This window comes from Halyomorpha halys, unplaced genomic scaffold, assembly GCF_000696795.3.
Source record: "Halyomorpha halys isolate HHAL.00 unplaced genomic scaffold, Hhal_1.1 Scaffold312.1, whole genome shotgun sequence".
NCBI classification, from domain to species: Eukaryota; Metazoa; Arthropoda; class Insecta; order Hemiptera; family Pentatomidae; genus Halyomorpha; species Halyomorpha halys.
Window position 1 is genome coordinate 35910 of NW_027105402.1, and position 18773 is coordinate 54682.

Here is an 18773-nt window from a genome sequence, read left to right on the forward strand (position 1 = left end):
CCCAGGAACAGTTATAATTATTTTTTTTAGCTATCCAAGTTCAAAATTACAGATTTTATTTGAACTAATTTTTTCCAAAATCCGGTCTATCTAATAAAATTATAAGAACATATTAATAGTTTTTTAATTGGTCATGCCTATTTCAGCAAATTTATTTACTATTAAGATAGTAATCAGCAGATTTTCTTGTTTCTTTGATTGACAGATTGGTGTTGACAGGGTTTTTATTTTTCAGAAAAAAAGTAAATTTTCAACCACTTGAATAATTTCAATTATGTGAATTGCAAATGTTTTTTGTAACTTAACATAATATTGTTATAATAATCTAAATATTTTATTATATTTTCTTTGTCAGCTTTTATTACTTGACTAACACTTCTGCTGGTCCTATTGTCTGTATTAATAATCACTCTAATCTATAACTTTTGAGAAGATTCTCTGAAACAGATCCTCCGTTTCTCACATCATGAGTGAAATATATTAACCTTCTGATGGTATATTTCAACCTTAATATAAATGATCAACATTTTCGTTTTTGAAATTCCATGTTAGAAATTATGATAAGTAATTATAGATTTCATATAATTTAATATTCCCTTCAGCAAGACCAAAAAAAAACAAAAACAATAGGACGTCAATGACAGTAGAACTGACATTTATAATTAATAAATACATCCATTAACAAAGTGCTATTGAAATGTGACAAAAGAGAAAAAATTAGATAAGATAAAATGATATTTTGTTGCTTCTAGTTCTTTACTGTCAAAGTTTAGATTAATAGTGCATTTGTTTATCTTTTCTACCCAAAAGTATTGATTAATGATACTTTGGAAAAATTCCCTCAATCGCTAATCCATTTCAAACACTTTACGATTTTATCAATGATAAAAGCACTTGATAAAATTGCTCAGGAATCAAAATAACACCCAGGTGTTAAATAGGATTTGTCTTTTCTTCTAGTTGTCTTCAACTACCAGCTGTTATAAGAATAAGTATCACTGAAATAAATAACATTAATTTAGAAATATATGTTGTGTCTGTCTTCTCTATGCCTTATTAATAAATTTCTTTTAACACTTATAAGGAAAAAATTAATATAACAAAAGATACTACAAAATGTTTATAATTTCATGACATTCACTGAATCATACCAAAATATCATATTTGTTTTGGAATTCAGGACAAAAATCGTTTCTCTTTAACACTTCATATTTAAGAAGTAAATAAATTACTTTTTCTACATTATTTCCCACAAAGGAAGAAAATTTGATATAGTAATTATTAAAAGCATAGAAGATTCTCTTAAAATTGAATTAAATATAGAGTTATTAATTGGAGAAGTTTGTGGGGGAGGGGGTGCGGTCAGCAAAGAACAACATAAATAAACAAAACCATATTTATTTATTTTATTATTATTTATAGGTCGAAACGTCGGCATAAAATAAATAAATATGGTTTTGTTTATTTATGTTGTTGTTTGCTGACCGCACCCCCCCCCCTACAAACTTCTCCAATCATTAATCTATGGTCAACTATCTACACCTCATTAAATATAGAGTTCTTTATCTCAATAATACAGTATAACAAGAAAATAATAAAACAGGTATGATTGTTAATTTCATAGTTGGTTTGAGTAAACAGGGGAGCTTGAACATAAGCATTTGTAGCAACCAATTTTCTATCAAATAATACCACTGGAGGATTTGGTGTGAAGTGAGATTGCCACCTCATCATTAGTATGTTAATTAAAAGGTTTGATTGAAAATGTACAATTCTGGATCCTTTATAAAAAAAATTGTATATTTACACAAAATATAAAATTTTTAAATACATTACAAAATTTAGTATAAAAAAATTAATTAATATACAAATTTGAAAATTAATTATAAATATTGGCTACATATTTATTCTGTAAATTTACATATCTTCATCTATTGAGATAGCTTAAAATGTTTATTTCACAGAAGATTTGTGTTCACATATTTATTCAGCTATTTTTTTTATTAACCGAATATATTTATATTATTTCAAATAGAAATAATGGGAAATATCATACTTAAATGTTAATAAATTTATGTTGTTTTAGATATAAATATTCTTCTCTTTGTTTAAAATTTATTTATTTTTTTATCTAGTAATTTAATACTAATTTATGTCCATTATTTTAATTGGTAATAATTATGAGTATTCAGAGGAAATAAAATCTTAAGGAATAAATAAAATATTAATACACTAGTATTTAATAATTAATCATTCTAAAGAATCTTAAATTTCTGGTTGAATCTTTACAATGTCACTGAGAACTTGATCTTCCTGAAGTGCTTTCGCACATTTGCAGCCTTTATTACAATCTCCTTTTGTGCAACACTGGCGCTTATACAGAAATGTAGCAATGCTAAAAACAAAATAGAAATAGTAATTAGACAGCATTTTACTTTTCAGATACTCTGCCATATACTTAACACAAATTGTTATTATAGGTCGGTAAAAATCCTTGAGATGATCAATAATTAATAATTAAATAAATTCCGTTTCGTAATTATGGATGATTTATCTTTGGATAATGAGTATTGATTATTTAATTCCCAAATGAGGGTTACATTATTTCTGATGTTATTGAGATTTTTTCTAGGTATTCCTCCAACTTACCAAGGACTGCCCCTCTAGTTCAAGTCTTTCTTAATGACTTTACACACTGCCCAGTATTAATAGAAAAATGTATAACACCAAAGTAGTATCTTAAAAAATTTGTATCAATTAACTGCACAAAGGTGTTTAGTTGAAGAAAAGTAAGAAATTTAAGAACTGTTAAATACTGTTTATTTATATCATTTGATTGATTTTTCACTTTTCTCACATTATTTATTATAAATTACTTTATATTTATATTTCATTATTTTAAATGATTTAGCAACATTAGCATAATACTGATATTCAATCTATTATTATAATTTCCGTTATCCTTTTCTTTTTTTTTAATAGACTATCTTAAAATTATTTTATAGAATTTTATAGTAATTAAGGAAACAACATAAAATCATTACTTACCACATGTTGACTAACATTACAACGCCTAATGATGTAGATACCAAGTGGTAAGCTCCAGGCCAGGTGCTCATGGTCTTTTTAAATATATAATTGTACAAAAAAAGTGTTCCTAGAGGAATAAATCCTTCACCAACACCAATAAAACTGCTGTATATTCCTAAAATAATATTTAGAAAAACTTATGACTTTTGAAGTATTATGTAATTTTTTTTAAATTTTATAGTAATATTTTACAATGCCATGGTGAAAAAAAGCCAACAATATGGAGAAACACTATTAAATGAATCACTACATGAGCACGTACACCTGGTTATTTTGACAGAACTGTTAGAATAATTTACATTTCTAAGGATACTTATTGAAAAAAAATTCTGTGATTTTTATATGAAAATTACCTATGAGTGGGTCATCTCTATGATGTTACATTTGTGTTTCTGACATAAACAATCAAAATATTGAGAAAAATGCATAATATTCAGTAACTAAAAGTAATCTCAGGAATGGAGTGTACTAAACCAAACATGGTTAACTGAAAAGCTGTTATCAACATCATAAAAACCAAACCTCATTTTACTGATTTTCTTTGTTGCGTACTCTTTCCCACTAATCACATTTTGCCATGCAAATTTGTATTTCCCTTGAAGATTTATTTTCTTAAGTCCACAATTCCACTACATATATTCTAATAACTCCAGTTTAATTTAATGTTTGAAGAGTTTCATGACACAAAATGTAGCAAGAAAACAATTTATTTATGCTAAAGATTAAGTTAAATTAAGTGGGTGATTTTTGATTCAGTGATTCACATTAAATGTCAATTTAAACTAATATTTAATCCATACATACCTAAGTCACTATCACAAACACATTTTGTAAGAATAGATCTATGAAGAATTATAAGCCCATTCTTCATCGGATTTAATGTAGAAACTGCAAGTTATAAAACCAAGATAATCAAATTAAAATTTTATAATTATTACAAAAATGAATAGATAAATAAAAAATTAACATTTTTTAATAACTCACATAAATAGAACTCAACAACATTCTCAGATATGCCTATGCCAGCGTATGAAATGCTATAAAGTATCAAACTTATAATAGTAACTGTAAAATCACTCATTTTCAGCCATTTTATTAATAAAGGCGGATACAACAGCAGTCCTGAAATAAATTATTGAAAATTATTAAAAAATTGAGAACAAACATTTATAAAAATACTTTAAAAATTAATATACTAAACTGAGCAAAAGTAATTTTAAAAATAAATTAATAAACTAAGATAAGAAACTTTTACATCTTTTAGTAGACTGCATTTTAAACATAGGAGTAAACATTCAGCTATATGTTAAAATAAATCACTCATCTTTACATTTTTAAAATATTTGTTCTCTCTTGATATTTTATTAGGAAATTACAAGACTTAATGCAAAGTTCAGAACAAAATTTGTTGAAGTTTAGTTTTGTAGACAATTTAACTGTCTTTCAAATAGGCATCTGAAGTGCTTTGTGGATGTGTAGTTTTTGAATAATTTCTAAACATTAAAAAGGTGAACAGGTTTAAGAGAACATAAGCAAAATATTTTTGTTAAAAATATAAGTGAAAAGTTCAAATATGCCATATCTTTGTTAATTTTGGTCCAATTTAGATTTTTTTTCTGTTTGTAGAAAATCTAATTATCTTTCAAATGATTCAAACAAAAATATATAATTTTCCATAAAACATAAATGCAATGAGTTATGCACAAATAAAATTTAATTTTCAATTATCATAATTTTTTTTTCCATATTTTTCACAGAAATATAATTTATATGAAAATTTAAAGGACATTAAGGAGAAAACTGAAACCTTTAGTTTTATTTATGCTTGGTTGCTCAAATTTGAAGATTCTCCCTTGGTTGTTGGGTATTTTTTTTTTCCAAATTATTTTTTGTGTTGACCTTTCTGCCAATATGTCTTTACTAGACAGTTTTTTTTAACTAAGTATTTAGTATAAAAAAATGTGTATAATGACAATAACAGGTTCAACTAAATCTACATTTTAGGAGAAAAAAAAAGCAGGACAAATGTCTGTCATGAAACCCTCCCTGGTCCATAACAGTTAGTTTATGATTACTGATATTTGTTCTATAGAAGATTATTGTGTACATAAATCAATCATACTATCGACTGTACAAGCTCAAAGTGACGTTGGTCACCCCAGGAACATTAATGAGAAATGAAGAGTTTAATGCATGATTAAAAAAAAATATGAATTTCAGCTCAGGGGCAATTTTTAAGAAGATGATACAGAGATATTGATAAAGGGCACAAAAATATGTATTAGATACATCTGAGTAATCAACAGATTGGTAATTTATTTTTTACAACTTTTCTGTTTGTCGTGTAATAAGACGAAGATTGGCCATTCTTCTCAATATTTAACATTTTTCTTGAGGGATATTTTTTAGGAGAATAAGTTATAATAGAAAATTGGTATTATTATTTGATTTGTAAATATTATTGTAAATGAAACAGTAGATGGTGACACTGCTCCTCTGGCATGGAACCTTCGTTTGGGTCAGTCGGATTGTTGGTGTTCATTATGAAACATACTCCTTGTCTTTTGTTATAAAATCCTCCCTAAATCCACAACATAAGTGAATTAAGACGCTAAGGTTTTACTACCTTATATCTTTCTTTATACTTTATTTTAATTGATTATTATTACTATAATTCTTTTTTTTTTTTAATATACAAAAGGTAGGGCATTAGAGTAAAAATACAATGTTCTTAATAGTGAATTATAACAGTCACTTTACAGTGCTGAAGAGGGGGATACAGTATTCCCCAAACATCCAAGAAGGGAATAACCAAGAATGTATTAAGAACTTGTATTCTTATTCTAAAATTTTTGATTGTAAAACAATTATAAATTTTTAAAAACTAATAAAATAAGTGTGTCATATAATTAAATAAATTACTCCCTTACCTAAAAAGTGAATTGCAATGCAGTATGCCATATAATAACCGAAATTGGTCACATTCATGTCATTTGGAAACTGTTTTTCAGCAAATAATAATCGAACACTTCCTTCAGCTGCAAAAAAAAACATTATTGAAACTTAAAATAATTATCATTTAAAAATAATATTGTGAAAAAATATATTATAAAAAAAAATGTCTCAGTTATAATCATTTCAAATATCACTTTCATTAAAAAATAGATAAATGAAGCAGAATGTTAAGACCTAATTTGTTCAAAGAAATGAATAATATTGAGTCGTAGAAAAGAGTAAATATTTAAAAACTATGGCCTGGCAATTTTTTTTTCTCGCCTGACTGTAACTCTCCTACCCTGTTACATGATCAATTTCAGGCACTTTTTAAATATTGGTCTATCTCAAAGTCTCTCTTTCCCGTTTTTAAGCTAATATTTCGAAAGTGATATAGGGCCGTCGCTCTCCGGGAGTTTAGCTGGGCCGGGCGGGTCCGGCAGGGAAGGATTGCCTTTTTTTTTTTGTTGTGATCTCCTCTTGTGAGATTGTGACATGTCGTTCATCGACCGACCTACTCGCTGTAATTATCCGTTTGAAAAGTCAGATAAGTAAGGCTACCATGGAGGGCGGGAGTGGAGGGTTATACCTCCTGATGTATATACATGATGTACAATGATACCTGTATACATTGAGAAACCTTGATAATTTCAATGATTTTTGTTTAATGTTTTTTTTTTTTAATTTACATTTATGTTCAATTACCATTTTTATTGGTAACTGTTTTATGTTACTGTTTTTTTTTGGTAACTGATTTTTTAAATTTTTTTTTATTCAATTATTCCTTTTTTTTAATTTAATAAGTTAATTTTCTAAATGTTTCTCCAGGAAAATCTTAGTGGATAAAAATTAACAACCAAGATTACATTAGATTTATTTTCGTCCCGAAAGGAAAAGATATATAATCAAAAATTTTCAAAATTAAAATCTTATAATGGATATTAATTACAAAAAGGGTAATATTTACATAGTTACAAACAACCTATACTACCAAAGAACCATCCTGACTATGTTCTTTATCACTTAGATAGGTCTACCCAATCATATAATACTGTGGATTAGCTGATTAAGGAACTAATTGGAATTTGGGGATATCATACGTTTTTATTAGATTTATTATTATGGTGATTAGAAATTTGTGGTAAATGGCACCTCTTTCTCTGCATAATCTCGAGGTCTCAACTGAAGCTGTCAAGAGCTGTGAACCCCACAGTACCGACAACAGACAATCTTGGCCTAAGAATTCAGAGGGTGTGGATATCACATTCCCATGTTGTGGAGGAAGGGTTAATAAAGAAACTATTATATAGGACTGTTTATTTATTTTATTTTTTCATAATGAGCTATTGAGTTTCAAAATATCCTGCCATAAATTTCCAAGGAATGAGAAAAATGATAGGCAAAGTAGTGACGCAAAGAAAGAAACAAAGATTCAATACAACAAAAAATAGATATAAGAGTGACTTTTGATTCCAACTATCTATGAGGGCAGCAGAAGAAAGGACTTACGGGTGGGTAATTTCATATAAAATGGCACATTCAAATAAATGTTGATACAGCCAACTTATGACCCACCCCCATTGACATAATTTTGAAATAATGTTGCAAGAAGCTAATCATCAAAATTGAGGAAACTGTAATAATTCATAAATATAAATTAAATTCTTCTAAAGGAACTTTTGCCCCTTCACTTGACCTTTCATCAAATTGAACCAGTTCTCAAAACATCAGAAAATTTTATAATAAGTAGTTTGAAAGTCTCATTTATCAATTAATTTTATTTAATTAAGATAAATATTTTGAAATATCATCATTCCGGAAAAATAATGACAACTGCAATTTTTTGTGGAACTAACTTTATAGTCTTGGCAGGTTGAAAAATGCATTTATTATTTACAATTGTAACCTACTATGTCTACAAATTATTTTCCTAGAAGAAGAAAACCAAATTTATAGAGCATTCTATTAAAACAAATGGGAATTATTTGGCTTTTGCTTGTCCCGACAATTTCGATTTTTGCAGTTGTGTTATACTTCTGTAGTAGCGATATGTTTTATCATAAAAAATAAATTGTCATACCAACAGATGCACAATATAGCAACCAGCTGTTAAAAATCATAATCCAGTTCACAATGCAATAACCTCTTGTGTTAAATGGCACTAAGAACTTCTTAAGATTTAAAAAACTTTTTCCCTCTGGTGGTGGTCTTCTTTTCTCTTTCAAGAAAATGTAGCCGACTGTAATTGCTGTCACTTTAACAGCAATGATAAATATAAAGAACCATCGGTAGTGTAAAGATGTAAGTAAAGTTCCTGATACATAGTTACCAGTGAGGGTTCCAGCTGTCATGAAGACCATAAGCCATGTAAACCTTAAAATACACATTAAATCAGAATATGTCACCCGTCATCTTTACTCTACAAATAAAGTAACAGGGGATCTCTCATTTTTTGTACAAACATTCATAAATAAGGAATTACTATGGCAATGATTTATACTATTATAAAAATTAGTAATAATAAATAATCGTGTATAATACTTTTAATGTTCTTCCCTCTACTAGCAACATTCTTTATCATTTTCTCCTCATAAAGTATTGGAGTTTGAGAATAATACAATTTCTTAATAATATTTTAAAAATATCTTAAATATAACTTAATGGGTTCAAAGTTATTCCTAAAAATAGGTAGATCCTCACTCAGCATCAAGAAATAGCTCATATAGACTCTAAAACCAGAACTATCTATGTACAGTCAGGAGCCAGATCCTGCTAGGGGTGGATTTAGTTTAATTACAAATCAGGACTGAGAATAATATCAATGTCTCCATTCCAAAGAAATAGAAAAATATTACCTGTTTCAAAAAGTTTTAAAAAAATAATTTTTCATTCGGAGTAAATCATCTTTAAAACTACCTAAAACATTAAAAAAACTTAATATTACATTATTTAAAGCATTGTAACTCTGCATATATATGAACCCTAAAAGAGTTGTTACATTCAATATTTCTTGAAACCAGTTTTTCTAAAACCAAAATTTTGTTCCAAATAACGAAAAATCATTATTTTGTGAATTTATTATAGAAAATATCATGGAAACTGTTAATCCTATGAAAAATGCACTAGATCTTGATTGAGGAATAGTATTAGCAGTTTCCGTGATATTTGCCATAATAAATTCACAAAATGTTGATTTCTCTTTGTTTGAAAAATAAAATTGGTTTATGAGTAACTACATCTCAGGACCTAATAGATGTACAAATTCCTATTATCACCCATATTAAAATTAGTATGTAATATAATGTAGTTGAGAACGTTTATCTTTGTAGGAGCAGCAGTTATCTATAACTTAACTCCCCAATCAATGATTTTTTATTTACAAAAAATTGATCTTTGAAAATACTGTATTTCCACGATATTTACTATTGAATGAAATAAACTCTATTATAACTCACATTTTAGATACTTTACTCTACTTTCAATAATGTAAAGTTTTTTTAGTGCAAGTAATTTTAAGGATAAGGTGCACCAAATGAAAAATGAGAAAATAATTTAGGTTTTTCTGAAATAAAACAAACTTTAGGGAGTTTGCACTTTAAATATTTCAATATTTACTTTTTGTGATATAATGTATCCCTTATATAATCTAGATTAAAATTGAACCTTTTTCTGGGGTGAAATAACTTTTTTTACTCCCCTTTTAAGCTCTTGGACTATTAGTAACAAAACCAGTTTACCACTATTCCTTGGGTCTACAAGGAGATGTAGATGAATCAAGTTTACATGAGCCAATGAAGCAACACTTACTTCACTCTCTTCGGTACTATAACTTAACATGCATTTTAAACCTTCAAAAGGAGTAAAGCTAAAAGCTTTACTGAAGTAATATTTTTCCTATGAAAGAAGACATCTGGTTTATTTCCATACCATATAATTTTCAGATGTAAAGGAACTTAGCTCTTAAAAGCCAAAAATCCAATAAATGTAATAGCAGATACCAGGAAAGTGTTAAAAGAAAAGACTGTCCTTGTAATAACCAGATAGTACTGGCTACAACTAAAGAGCTAATAATGCTCTTAAGAAATTATAGAAAATTTTCTATGACCTAGTTGTTGGTAGGTTTTCTAATAGGAAAGAATCCAGAACAAAGATAAGTCAGCTTAGTTGTGTATTACACAAGATTTAGTTTTCCAACTAACATGGATTGTAAAAATTTTGAAACTCTCAAAATGAAAATGATTAGTTATATTTAGATCATTCACCTGGCAGTTCTTTCTTCTGCTGAAGTTCGGTTACTTAAGTAACAGAATACACTCAAGTGGAACAGCTGCCACCCACCTCCAACTCCAGCAAATAAGGATTCAAGGACTGTAGTTAACAGTGGTGACATTGACCAAATGTAGGCAGATATAAGTGATACACTAGCTGCCAATATCAGTCCAGATATACTAAGGGCAAGAAGTGGAAATGCCAGTCCAGTCCAATCTCGCCAGGCACCAGCTACCACTAACACAAATGGTGGTAAAGCTTCTCTCAACACACTTCTCAGAGTGATCATATCTGAAAAAATAAATCATCAATAAAAAATGTTTAGAAAAGTTCTTAATAATGGAAAAGCAAATATTTCAATAGGTTGTTGGTATTGAAATCTTTTACTAAATATTTTTTCTACCAGGATGCTTTTAGTTAAATCTAAAATCTAAAATAATTAAATATTTCTTATAATCAAGATTGGATGTTAGTTCCCAAATAATATAACTTTTATTTCCCCTTTGGTTTGAAGCCTAAAATTTTTAAACAATACATTAAAAGTTAATTGGTTTATCATGTTTATGAAATATACAGATAGATTCTTTTTTTAATTAATTTAAAGTCAAATATATAACATGAAAAGACTGACTACAGGGTAAACAACATTTCTTGTATAATTATTTAATTAAACAAGAACTTTAAAATTAAATTTATTACGAATAATTTTTTCACACAACGTAACTAACAAAAAATCCACGCATACCTAATTAGAATTTAGATTAGCTGGTTAATTTTTAATCCACCGGTTTCATTTTTTTAATGTAAATTTTATGTAACTTTTTTAATGTAAGAAAGCCCAGTGCTTAATAATGCATTCATTATACCTATCACCTATGAGACTCAAAATATGAGGTTTTTTGGTTAACAAATAACCAGTTCTTACTTTTCTAAAAAATTATATTTAAAATATCTTATTTTTTAGGGAAACTGATATAGATTTATAAAACTATTTTTTACTGTTTGTAGGTATAACACAAAAACATCCAGCACAATTTCATGATAAACTTAGAATAGTTTTTAAGAAAAATATTTGTTTTTAAGGTGTAAGTTTATGTTAAAAATGCAAATAACTGGCTCCAACAACAGTAAAGACTTTACTCTTTACTTTTATTGTAAAATAAAATGTTATATTAAGCTTTGATATTTACTTGAAACTAGGAAATACTAGATTAGAACTAGTTTAATTCATGTCTTATGACTAAAGCCTAGTGAGGGCTTATTTATTATTGAGTCTTATATATATTTGATAGCTTTCGTTCAATCATATTTGTCTATGTGATTTGGCATGGTCTTGACAGAACCATTTATTGGATGTCTATAAAAAGTGGGAAAGATTTTAAGGATGGGAAGCTTATGTCCAATAATTTTATCGATTTATTGGGCAATATTGGGAGTAACCAATGAGATCTAAACAAGTTGGAGATGAAGGTGTGGTTCAGAAGGAGGGATGGGATTTTGGCTCTATGGAATTGACTCAACATATGTTACATATTAAGTTGTAAGACAGAAGCCAGTATGCTGTAGAATGACAACTTCAGCCTGATGGCTACTTCTGTTAGATGGGCATTTTAACAGTGACAAACTATATACATTTAGTGTAGTCAAGGGAACAGAGAGAACTGTGGTCCAAATCGGCTAGTTAGGTCAAACCTCAACACATGTTGCTATCCAAGATAGCCTCAAGAAATAATGATATAGTTTATAACAATAACTGTTGATGATTGTATCTAAGACTCGGAAAACATGAAATAAAAAAAAATTGATTTAACATGAACTACAAGAAAAATTATATAACACTAAATTTGAAAAAAAAAAATATTTAAGAGGGTGTGTTAAAGTATGATATATAAAAACCATTTTTTATTGTATACAACTTGTTCTGTGGCAAACTGTGAATATATACATTGTATTCCAATAGGGTTGTTCTTTGTTTGACTAGTAGTTGTTATGAAGCCTTTGTTCTGAGCACTTGGAAACAAATGCTCTTTGTTTTTAATTCAGTAGGAACGTTTTATGTTATATAACATATAATATATGAAAACATTTTATTTGTGCAACCACCTTCTACAGTGCGTTGTTTCATCAAAATCTGAGGAGGTAAGTTTCATCTAAGACTGAAATTGATCTCCATTTTTATCCTCAATCCTCTATTGAGGATCTATACAACCCCATGTGAGAATGTCATGATTCATGTCTTGGAGCCACCGCGATATAAATATTGACCAATCCTGGTGGGAATCGAACCCTTATTCTTCTAGACCAAGTGATCTGGGGCCCTTGCCCTATATCCGCCCACCTATCTATTTTTATCGTATTTTTCTGCTCAGAAAATAATCCTAAATTCCGAATTTCAGCACCTTCGATTTGTGGCAGCTGGAAGTGACAAATGTTAAGGAACTATTGCAGGAGATATGACAAATGTTTTGTATATACATACTTTTCGTAAGCTTTCATCATGTGTTCCTGAGGTTATGTATCGTATACAAAACGTACTCCTGTTCCTCTCGGATGACTATTGAAACAGCACAATAGACTATGATTTTCGTGGAGAATAGGACACGACTAGTGTAGTTGTAGGGAGTCCTCGTTTTATGAATATTACCAATAGCGATTTCTTTTCTTTTTTTTTTAATTGGTCTAGTTTAGGATTTGAAATTCGATTAGGACATGATAACAATTAATAAAATAACGGGGGAAAAATAAACAAAAAAGCCTGTTTCTCGATACTCTTACCCCAAACCAACTTCATTAATTGGTTTAGGAAGAAAAAGTACGTACAGTTTGGCCTCATTGAGATTTATATAAGGAAATATCTAGAGAAAAAAACCAGTGTTTGATTTCATTGTTTGTCCCTTTCCTGGTTGTTTAGCAGTATATATTATCCTATCGACTCGTTCGTATTCTGACCGAACCCTGAAAATAATATATTAGCATGAATTTATTCATAAATGGTTATGATAATAATCATAGTACGTTCTATAAACAACGTAAATAATTTTTCCCAAGTCATTGCCATCATTTGTTATCATGCAAATCAGCCAAATATTATTTATATCAATCCATGTTTTTACTAATTATTAATGATTTCAATTGTTTCAACATTTTATGAATGAAAATGTTGAGAATTTGAAGGAGAATTTATTCCAATTATGTTTGAACGTTATTCTCTTATACGTTTTAGGCTGATATTTTTTCTTGAGATCTATCAGTAAAATTCCGGCATCAGGAATGTTTGATGATGAGTTGTTGTGGATCTATACCACCTATACCTGACTCATATTTCTGAATGAAGTTGATTCTTAAATTGATAACCGCGTCAGATTTTAGATTGATCACTAGTAGATGTAGCATCAGTATTCTAAAAGGTATTTTTAAGTTCTAATCACTCTAATGTTTCCAAGTAACGGAGTTGGTTAATAGGTGGTACGTCGTAGGAAAATTCTTTCAATAAAGTGTTTATAACTCCCATCTTTTAAAATATATTTTCCTCATCTCAAGACAAACATTCCTTTCGCTCTTCCTCAGCTCTTCAACTATTTTTGTTTTCTGATATGGTCTCGCTTCATTCATTTCCTTCTTCAATTTTGTTAGAATAAAACTCCAACAGATATGTAATATCACAAGCTAATAAGATTTTAACCTAGTGTTACAAGCATTCTTTAGCATTTTACAAGATAATGAAAATGATATGTTTAAATTATAAATTGGTTTACTAACAATTAATCAACTTCGGTTCATCGTTCGATTGAATAAATTATAAAGTCTCGATAAATAGCACTAAATCTAATCTTATTAATAAAAAGGTAAAAATAAAAGTGTCCAACGCAAGTGCGTGCCGTTCTCAAGAGAATTTCCATGGAAGCAATTCAATACATTAACTTTTTAAGAAGTATGAAGTTACTGTTTGAAAATACTTTGTATTTGGTCCTGAAACGTATTTATATGAATAAAATATAACGATAAGAAAAAAAGGGTATAAAAGGAGAAACATTTTTAAGTATGTAAAACTTTAAAGAAATGTGGTGTTTAAAGAAATTTATTGTCGTTTTAACTTGTTTCTTCTAATCGTTTTCAAGAAATCAGCCTTAAAACACAAAAACTAAGGTGTTCAGTTATAAAACATGGTAATTGAATTGTTGCCATTACCTGCTTCATAATTGTTTTAAATAATCTTTAGTAAATTTGTTTTCTTAAGGGAATAATGTAGATAGTAGGTTATGATAAGTCAGTACTGTTTCAATGTAAAATATTGTAATTAACAAACATTTTAATATTTCAAAAGTTTTTATTTTGTCAGTTACGAAGTTTTACGAGGAAAAAAACCCGAACTCTAGAATTTTATCGGTAACTGTTTAAAAGGTTGTTTTGTGTTTTAGAGTATTAATGACCTTAACAAATTTTTTTTTTTTATCTACATTTTCATTACGTCCTAAATTGGATGTGATTTTTGTAAGCACCTCTATAGTCGGTCTACATTGATTTTGCGTATTGAAATTTCATATGTGGTTTGAGTTGCTGCTATAGAAGTGCCTTTTTGGTATCTCAAATTGTAGGTTTTAAAGTTTTACGTACCTCTACAGCCCCTCCATATTAAGTTAGGGAAAGAGAAAATTATATTGTGAATCGAGACGGTGTTAAAAAAAAAGTATCTTTTGCGGGTGTCAACTTGTTTCTCTCTCTTCTCATCATTTTTTGTTCTACTTTTTTAACGTTAACACTTTACTTACTTTTCATTAATAAAAAAGAGGATAAATAAGACCTTACTAACTGACCTCTGCTACTCACTGTTTTTACAATTTACATTATATTCTTTATCCCTAGTGTGGAATGGGAGTAGGTAGCTCGTTGGTAAGGCAATGGAATACTAACTCCAAGGACCTGGGTTCGAATCCGGCTGTGGCAGATAACTATTATCTGTTATCAGTAGCCGTTGAGCAAGCGTGGTTCGGGAGGCTTCTGGGGTCCACTCAGCCTCGTGGGCATTAAAGTGGATACCTTTAATTGAGTAAAAAGCTGGAGGTCGAGCGTGATTCTGACCAAATCACCTCCTTGCACAACCGTTGGTTACACCGTTACAGTACGTACCGTAGCACAACAGTACGCCTTACAAAGTACTAAATTACTGACCCATCATGGGTTGAAGTGGTATAGATTCTAATTAATTTTAATTCTTCATCCCTTTCTACCTCAACACTCCATTCCCAAGTTATTAGCCAATAAATATAAATAAATCCCTTGTGCTTAAGAATTTATTTATTTCACGGTATGGTCCTTATAAGATCTCTTGTAATCATTGCATGACTAGGCTACAATATAGTATTTAATAAACTGAACACTTTAAAAATTTGTAATATTAAGAAAATTGAAAATTAATCATAGACCCACGTCATGCTGGTACTGATAAGCCATAATCGGTGGATCTAGAATAGGTGTACCTTGCACAGTGGTCCGAAACGATAATCTAAGAGTATGGAATTTAAATAACGAACTTTGTCAGATTTACATGAATTGGCTCAGCTACAGTACCCAGACATGTTCTAGCTGGCTTATTCAGTCACCTTTGCTAAGCTCTGGTCTTCTGGTGACAAGTCAACCCATCCAATCGCTCCTATGGACTCCACATATTAGCTTAAGCTACTGAAGTATCGAAAGCTGTTCTCCATGCCAGGATTTTCTTTTTTTCTTATTTTGTCATGGAATCTTTAAATGAAGGTATAATAGTAATATAATAATTAAAGAAAAATAAATAAGATAATATGAATTATCTTTTCCTCCAATGTTTAATTGTATTTCTAGTTTTTTTTCTATGCATTCTAATCTGTGTCATATGCAAGAAAAAAACATCTGTAAGGAATATTTTAAAGGTTTATAGCCTTGTGAAAATTTGGCTTTATTTTAGAGAGAAATTATGCAGTGTTCAGCGGGGTATTTTTTATATATCTTTGGGAAATAGAAGTAAATATGAGCAAGAGTCTAATATCTGTTATGAGATTCATAATAAATTTATTTAATTTAGATGAATGTTAAGAAGAAATTAGAAGACAGAAAATATTTTAAAGCTAAATGATTAGAATAATTATTTTAATTTTCATAGTAGTACAAGAGATGGGAAGAAAAAAAAGGAATTTTTTCACCCCAATCTTTGATTACTTTAATGAAAACTATGTATAATTACAAGTCAAAATTTATGAGTGGCAAGTATAGGTAGGGGAAATAAAAAATGGTGGCTTTTTAAAAAATTAAAAATAAATATTTTTTTCATACCGAGCTCTGTATGTTTAAAACTACCAACAACAATAGAAAATCTAAGAGAACATCATTTATAGTAGAGTAAATTTTCTGCAATATTAGCCCTAATAGAGCTATTTACGTTCAATAGTTCTCGAGATATAGCTTTTTAAAAAGCAATATTTCATAAAAATGTACTGAAAGATTAGTAGTTAGTGTATTTATTTTGAGAAATCTATATCTCAGATCTATCTTTATCGAGAAATCTATATCAAACTATGTGACGTATAGGTATCTATTAGCATTCAAATTAAAGCTAGTTTGATGGGCTATAAAGTAATTTATGACCTTTATCTTCGTAGGAATAGTAGTTCATGATATATATATATATAACTACTTTTATCAATTATATGACATATATATATATATTAGGTGTTTATATTCTTATTTATTTAAAATGTATAATATTTGTATTTTGTCTTTTAGGTGTGTTCTATTTATGTTAAAGAAGGGGAAAAAAGTGGAAAGTAACATTGAGTTGGAAGAGAGAATATGAAAAAAAAAAAGATGGAAAAAAAGGATCAATAGAAAAAGAAAAAAAAATGATAAAACAACAACAAAGCGATGAAAAAAAAAAAGTCCTATACTGTTATTATAAATTGTTTACTTGTTATGCCCATATGTTGTAAGACATAAAAAAACTTGTCTTATTAGATTTAAATAATCGTGCTGTTATGTAATGAAGCTCGACAGCATAACTTTGTTGTTTTTTGAATAAAGTTTTTCTCTCGCTCATAAAAACGATGTGATGAAAAGTTAAAATAGTTGGTAGACTAAGGAAGAACAGCGTCTTAGGGTTTTAGAAAATAAAGTATTACGTAAAATATTCGGGCCATAAAAGATGAGTTAACCAAAAAATATAGAAGGCAACACAACACTTAATTGAGGAAATTGTACAACTGAATATAATTACGGTAAGAATAAAATACAACTGGCTAATGAAACTTTAAATTTCATTCATCAGGATCCAATAAATCAATAATAATCTTCTATCAAAAAAGATTTACCATCTTCAGGTGAAGAATTCATTTGTTCGGCGGAGTGAATTTAAATTCTAAATTAAATGAAAACATTTATTTATTATGTTATACATATTTCTATTTTACATAAAAAATACTTATAACATACGGATCCTATAATAAAAACATTTTAATTAATTAGAAATTTTTAATTGAATTTTGTTTTTCAATTGTTAACTGCATGAATTATTTTTAAATTTATTAAATCGTTTTAAATTCATATACAAAAGATTACTAAGACATATGAATGTGTATTATAAGATAGATATCCTACAAAAACCAAAAAAATTGAATCATTAATTGTTCTGTCCCTTCAGATTTTTCTTTCGGACCACTGACCCTGGTTATAGAGATTCGTGTCATAAAACACGTACCATGTCTCTGCATAATTGAAACCGTAATCACAGATGTTGAGTTGTATTACCTACGTGTTAATTAAACACCATATAACTCAATATCAGTATCGAGGTGTTTACACAATTATCACACACTTGTGTGAACCTCTGTCAACATATGTTTTTGCAGCTTCAGAACAAGAGTGGTTTTAATCAAATGATTCAGATTCCGAGTTTTCTTAAGTAGACGTTTTATAATAAAACAGATTTAGTAGGTAGTTGGAAAAAGCAATATTTCCATTTTATATTACTTACTGTGAAAATTATTCATTCTTGTTACTTTTTACACAAAATAATTGTTGACGATTTAATTTAGTATTGAAAAATCTAAAGTTCTTGTGTATGATACTATTCGATAATACGATATATTATAATATATAGATTTTCTGGTTTTAACCATAAGCAAATAAAAGATAAAAGAAGTTATTTTTTTTTTTATACGAATCGACTTTTAGTTCTGAGAGCTTCATTTCACTTTTAGTTCAAACCAGGCATGTGTATACATCGGGACCTGCTCGTGTTATACTGCAGGTGTCCCGAGTGTAATTTTATGTTTGAAATTAATGTGTGTGGAAAAGGGAGGCTAAAATTTGTGAGACACTTTATGCTTATAACAACATGCATTTATTTCTTTAATTTATAATGTTAATCCCCTGGAGGGGCAATTATAGTTAGT

General features: G+C 28.6%; 1 protein-coding gene across 1 annotated transcript in view; it reads right to left on the reverse strand.

Moving 5' to 3' along the window:
- Nucleotides 1–1779: 1779 nt before the first annotated feature.
- LOC106681156 (probable peptidoglycan muropeptide transporter SLC46) overlaps nt 1780–18773 on the reverse strand; it is a 25114-nt gene continuing 8120 nt past the window's right edge. The window contains exons 2-8 of the mRNA XM_014421329.3: nt 10347–10644; nt 8165–8457; nt 6021–6128; nt 4075–4212; nt 3895–3978; nt 3049–3205; nt 1780–2395 (exon numbers count right to left, since the gene is read on the reverse strand). Of these exons, the coding sequence (XP_014276815.1) occupies nt 2266–2395; nt 3049–3205; nt 3895–3978; nt 4075–4212; nt 6021–6128; nt 8165–8457; nt 10347–10644 (1208 nt within the window). The 3' untranslated portion in view covers nt 1780–2265. The remainder of the gene's footprint in view (nt 2396–3048; nt 3206–3894; nt 3979–4074; nt 4213–6020; nt 6129–8164; nt 8458–10346; nt 10645–18773) is intronic.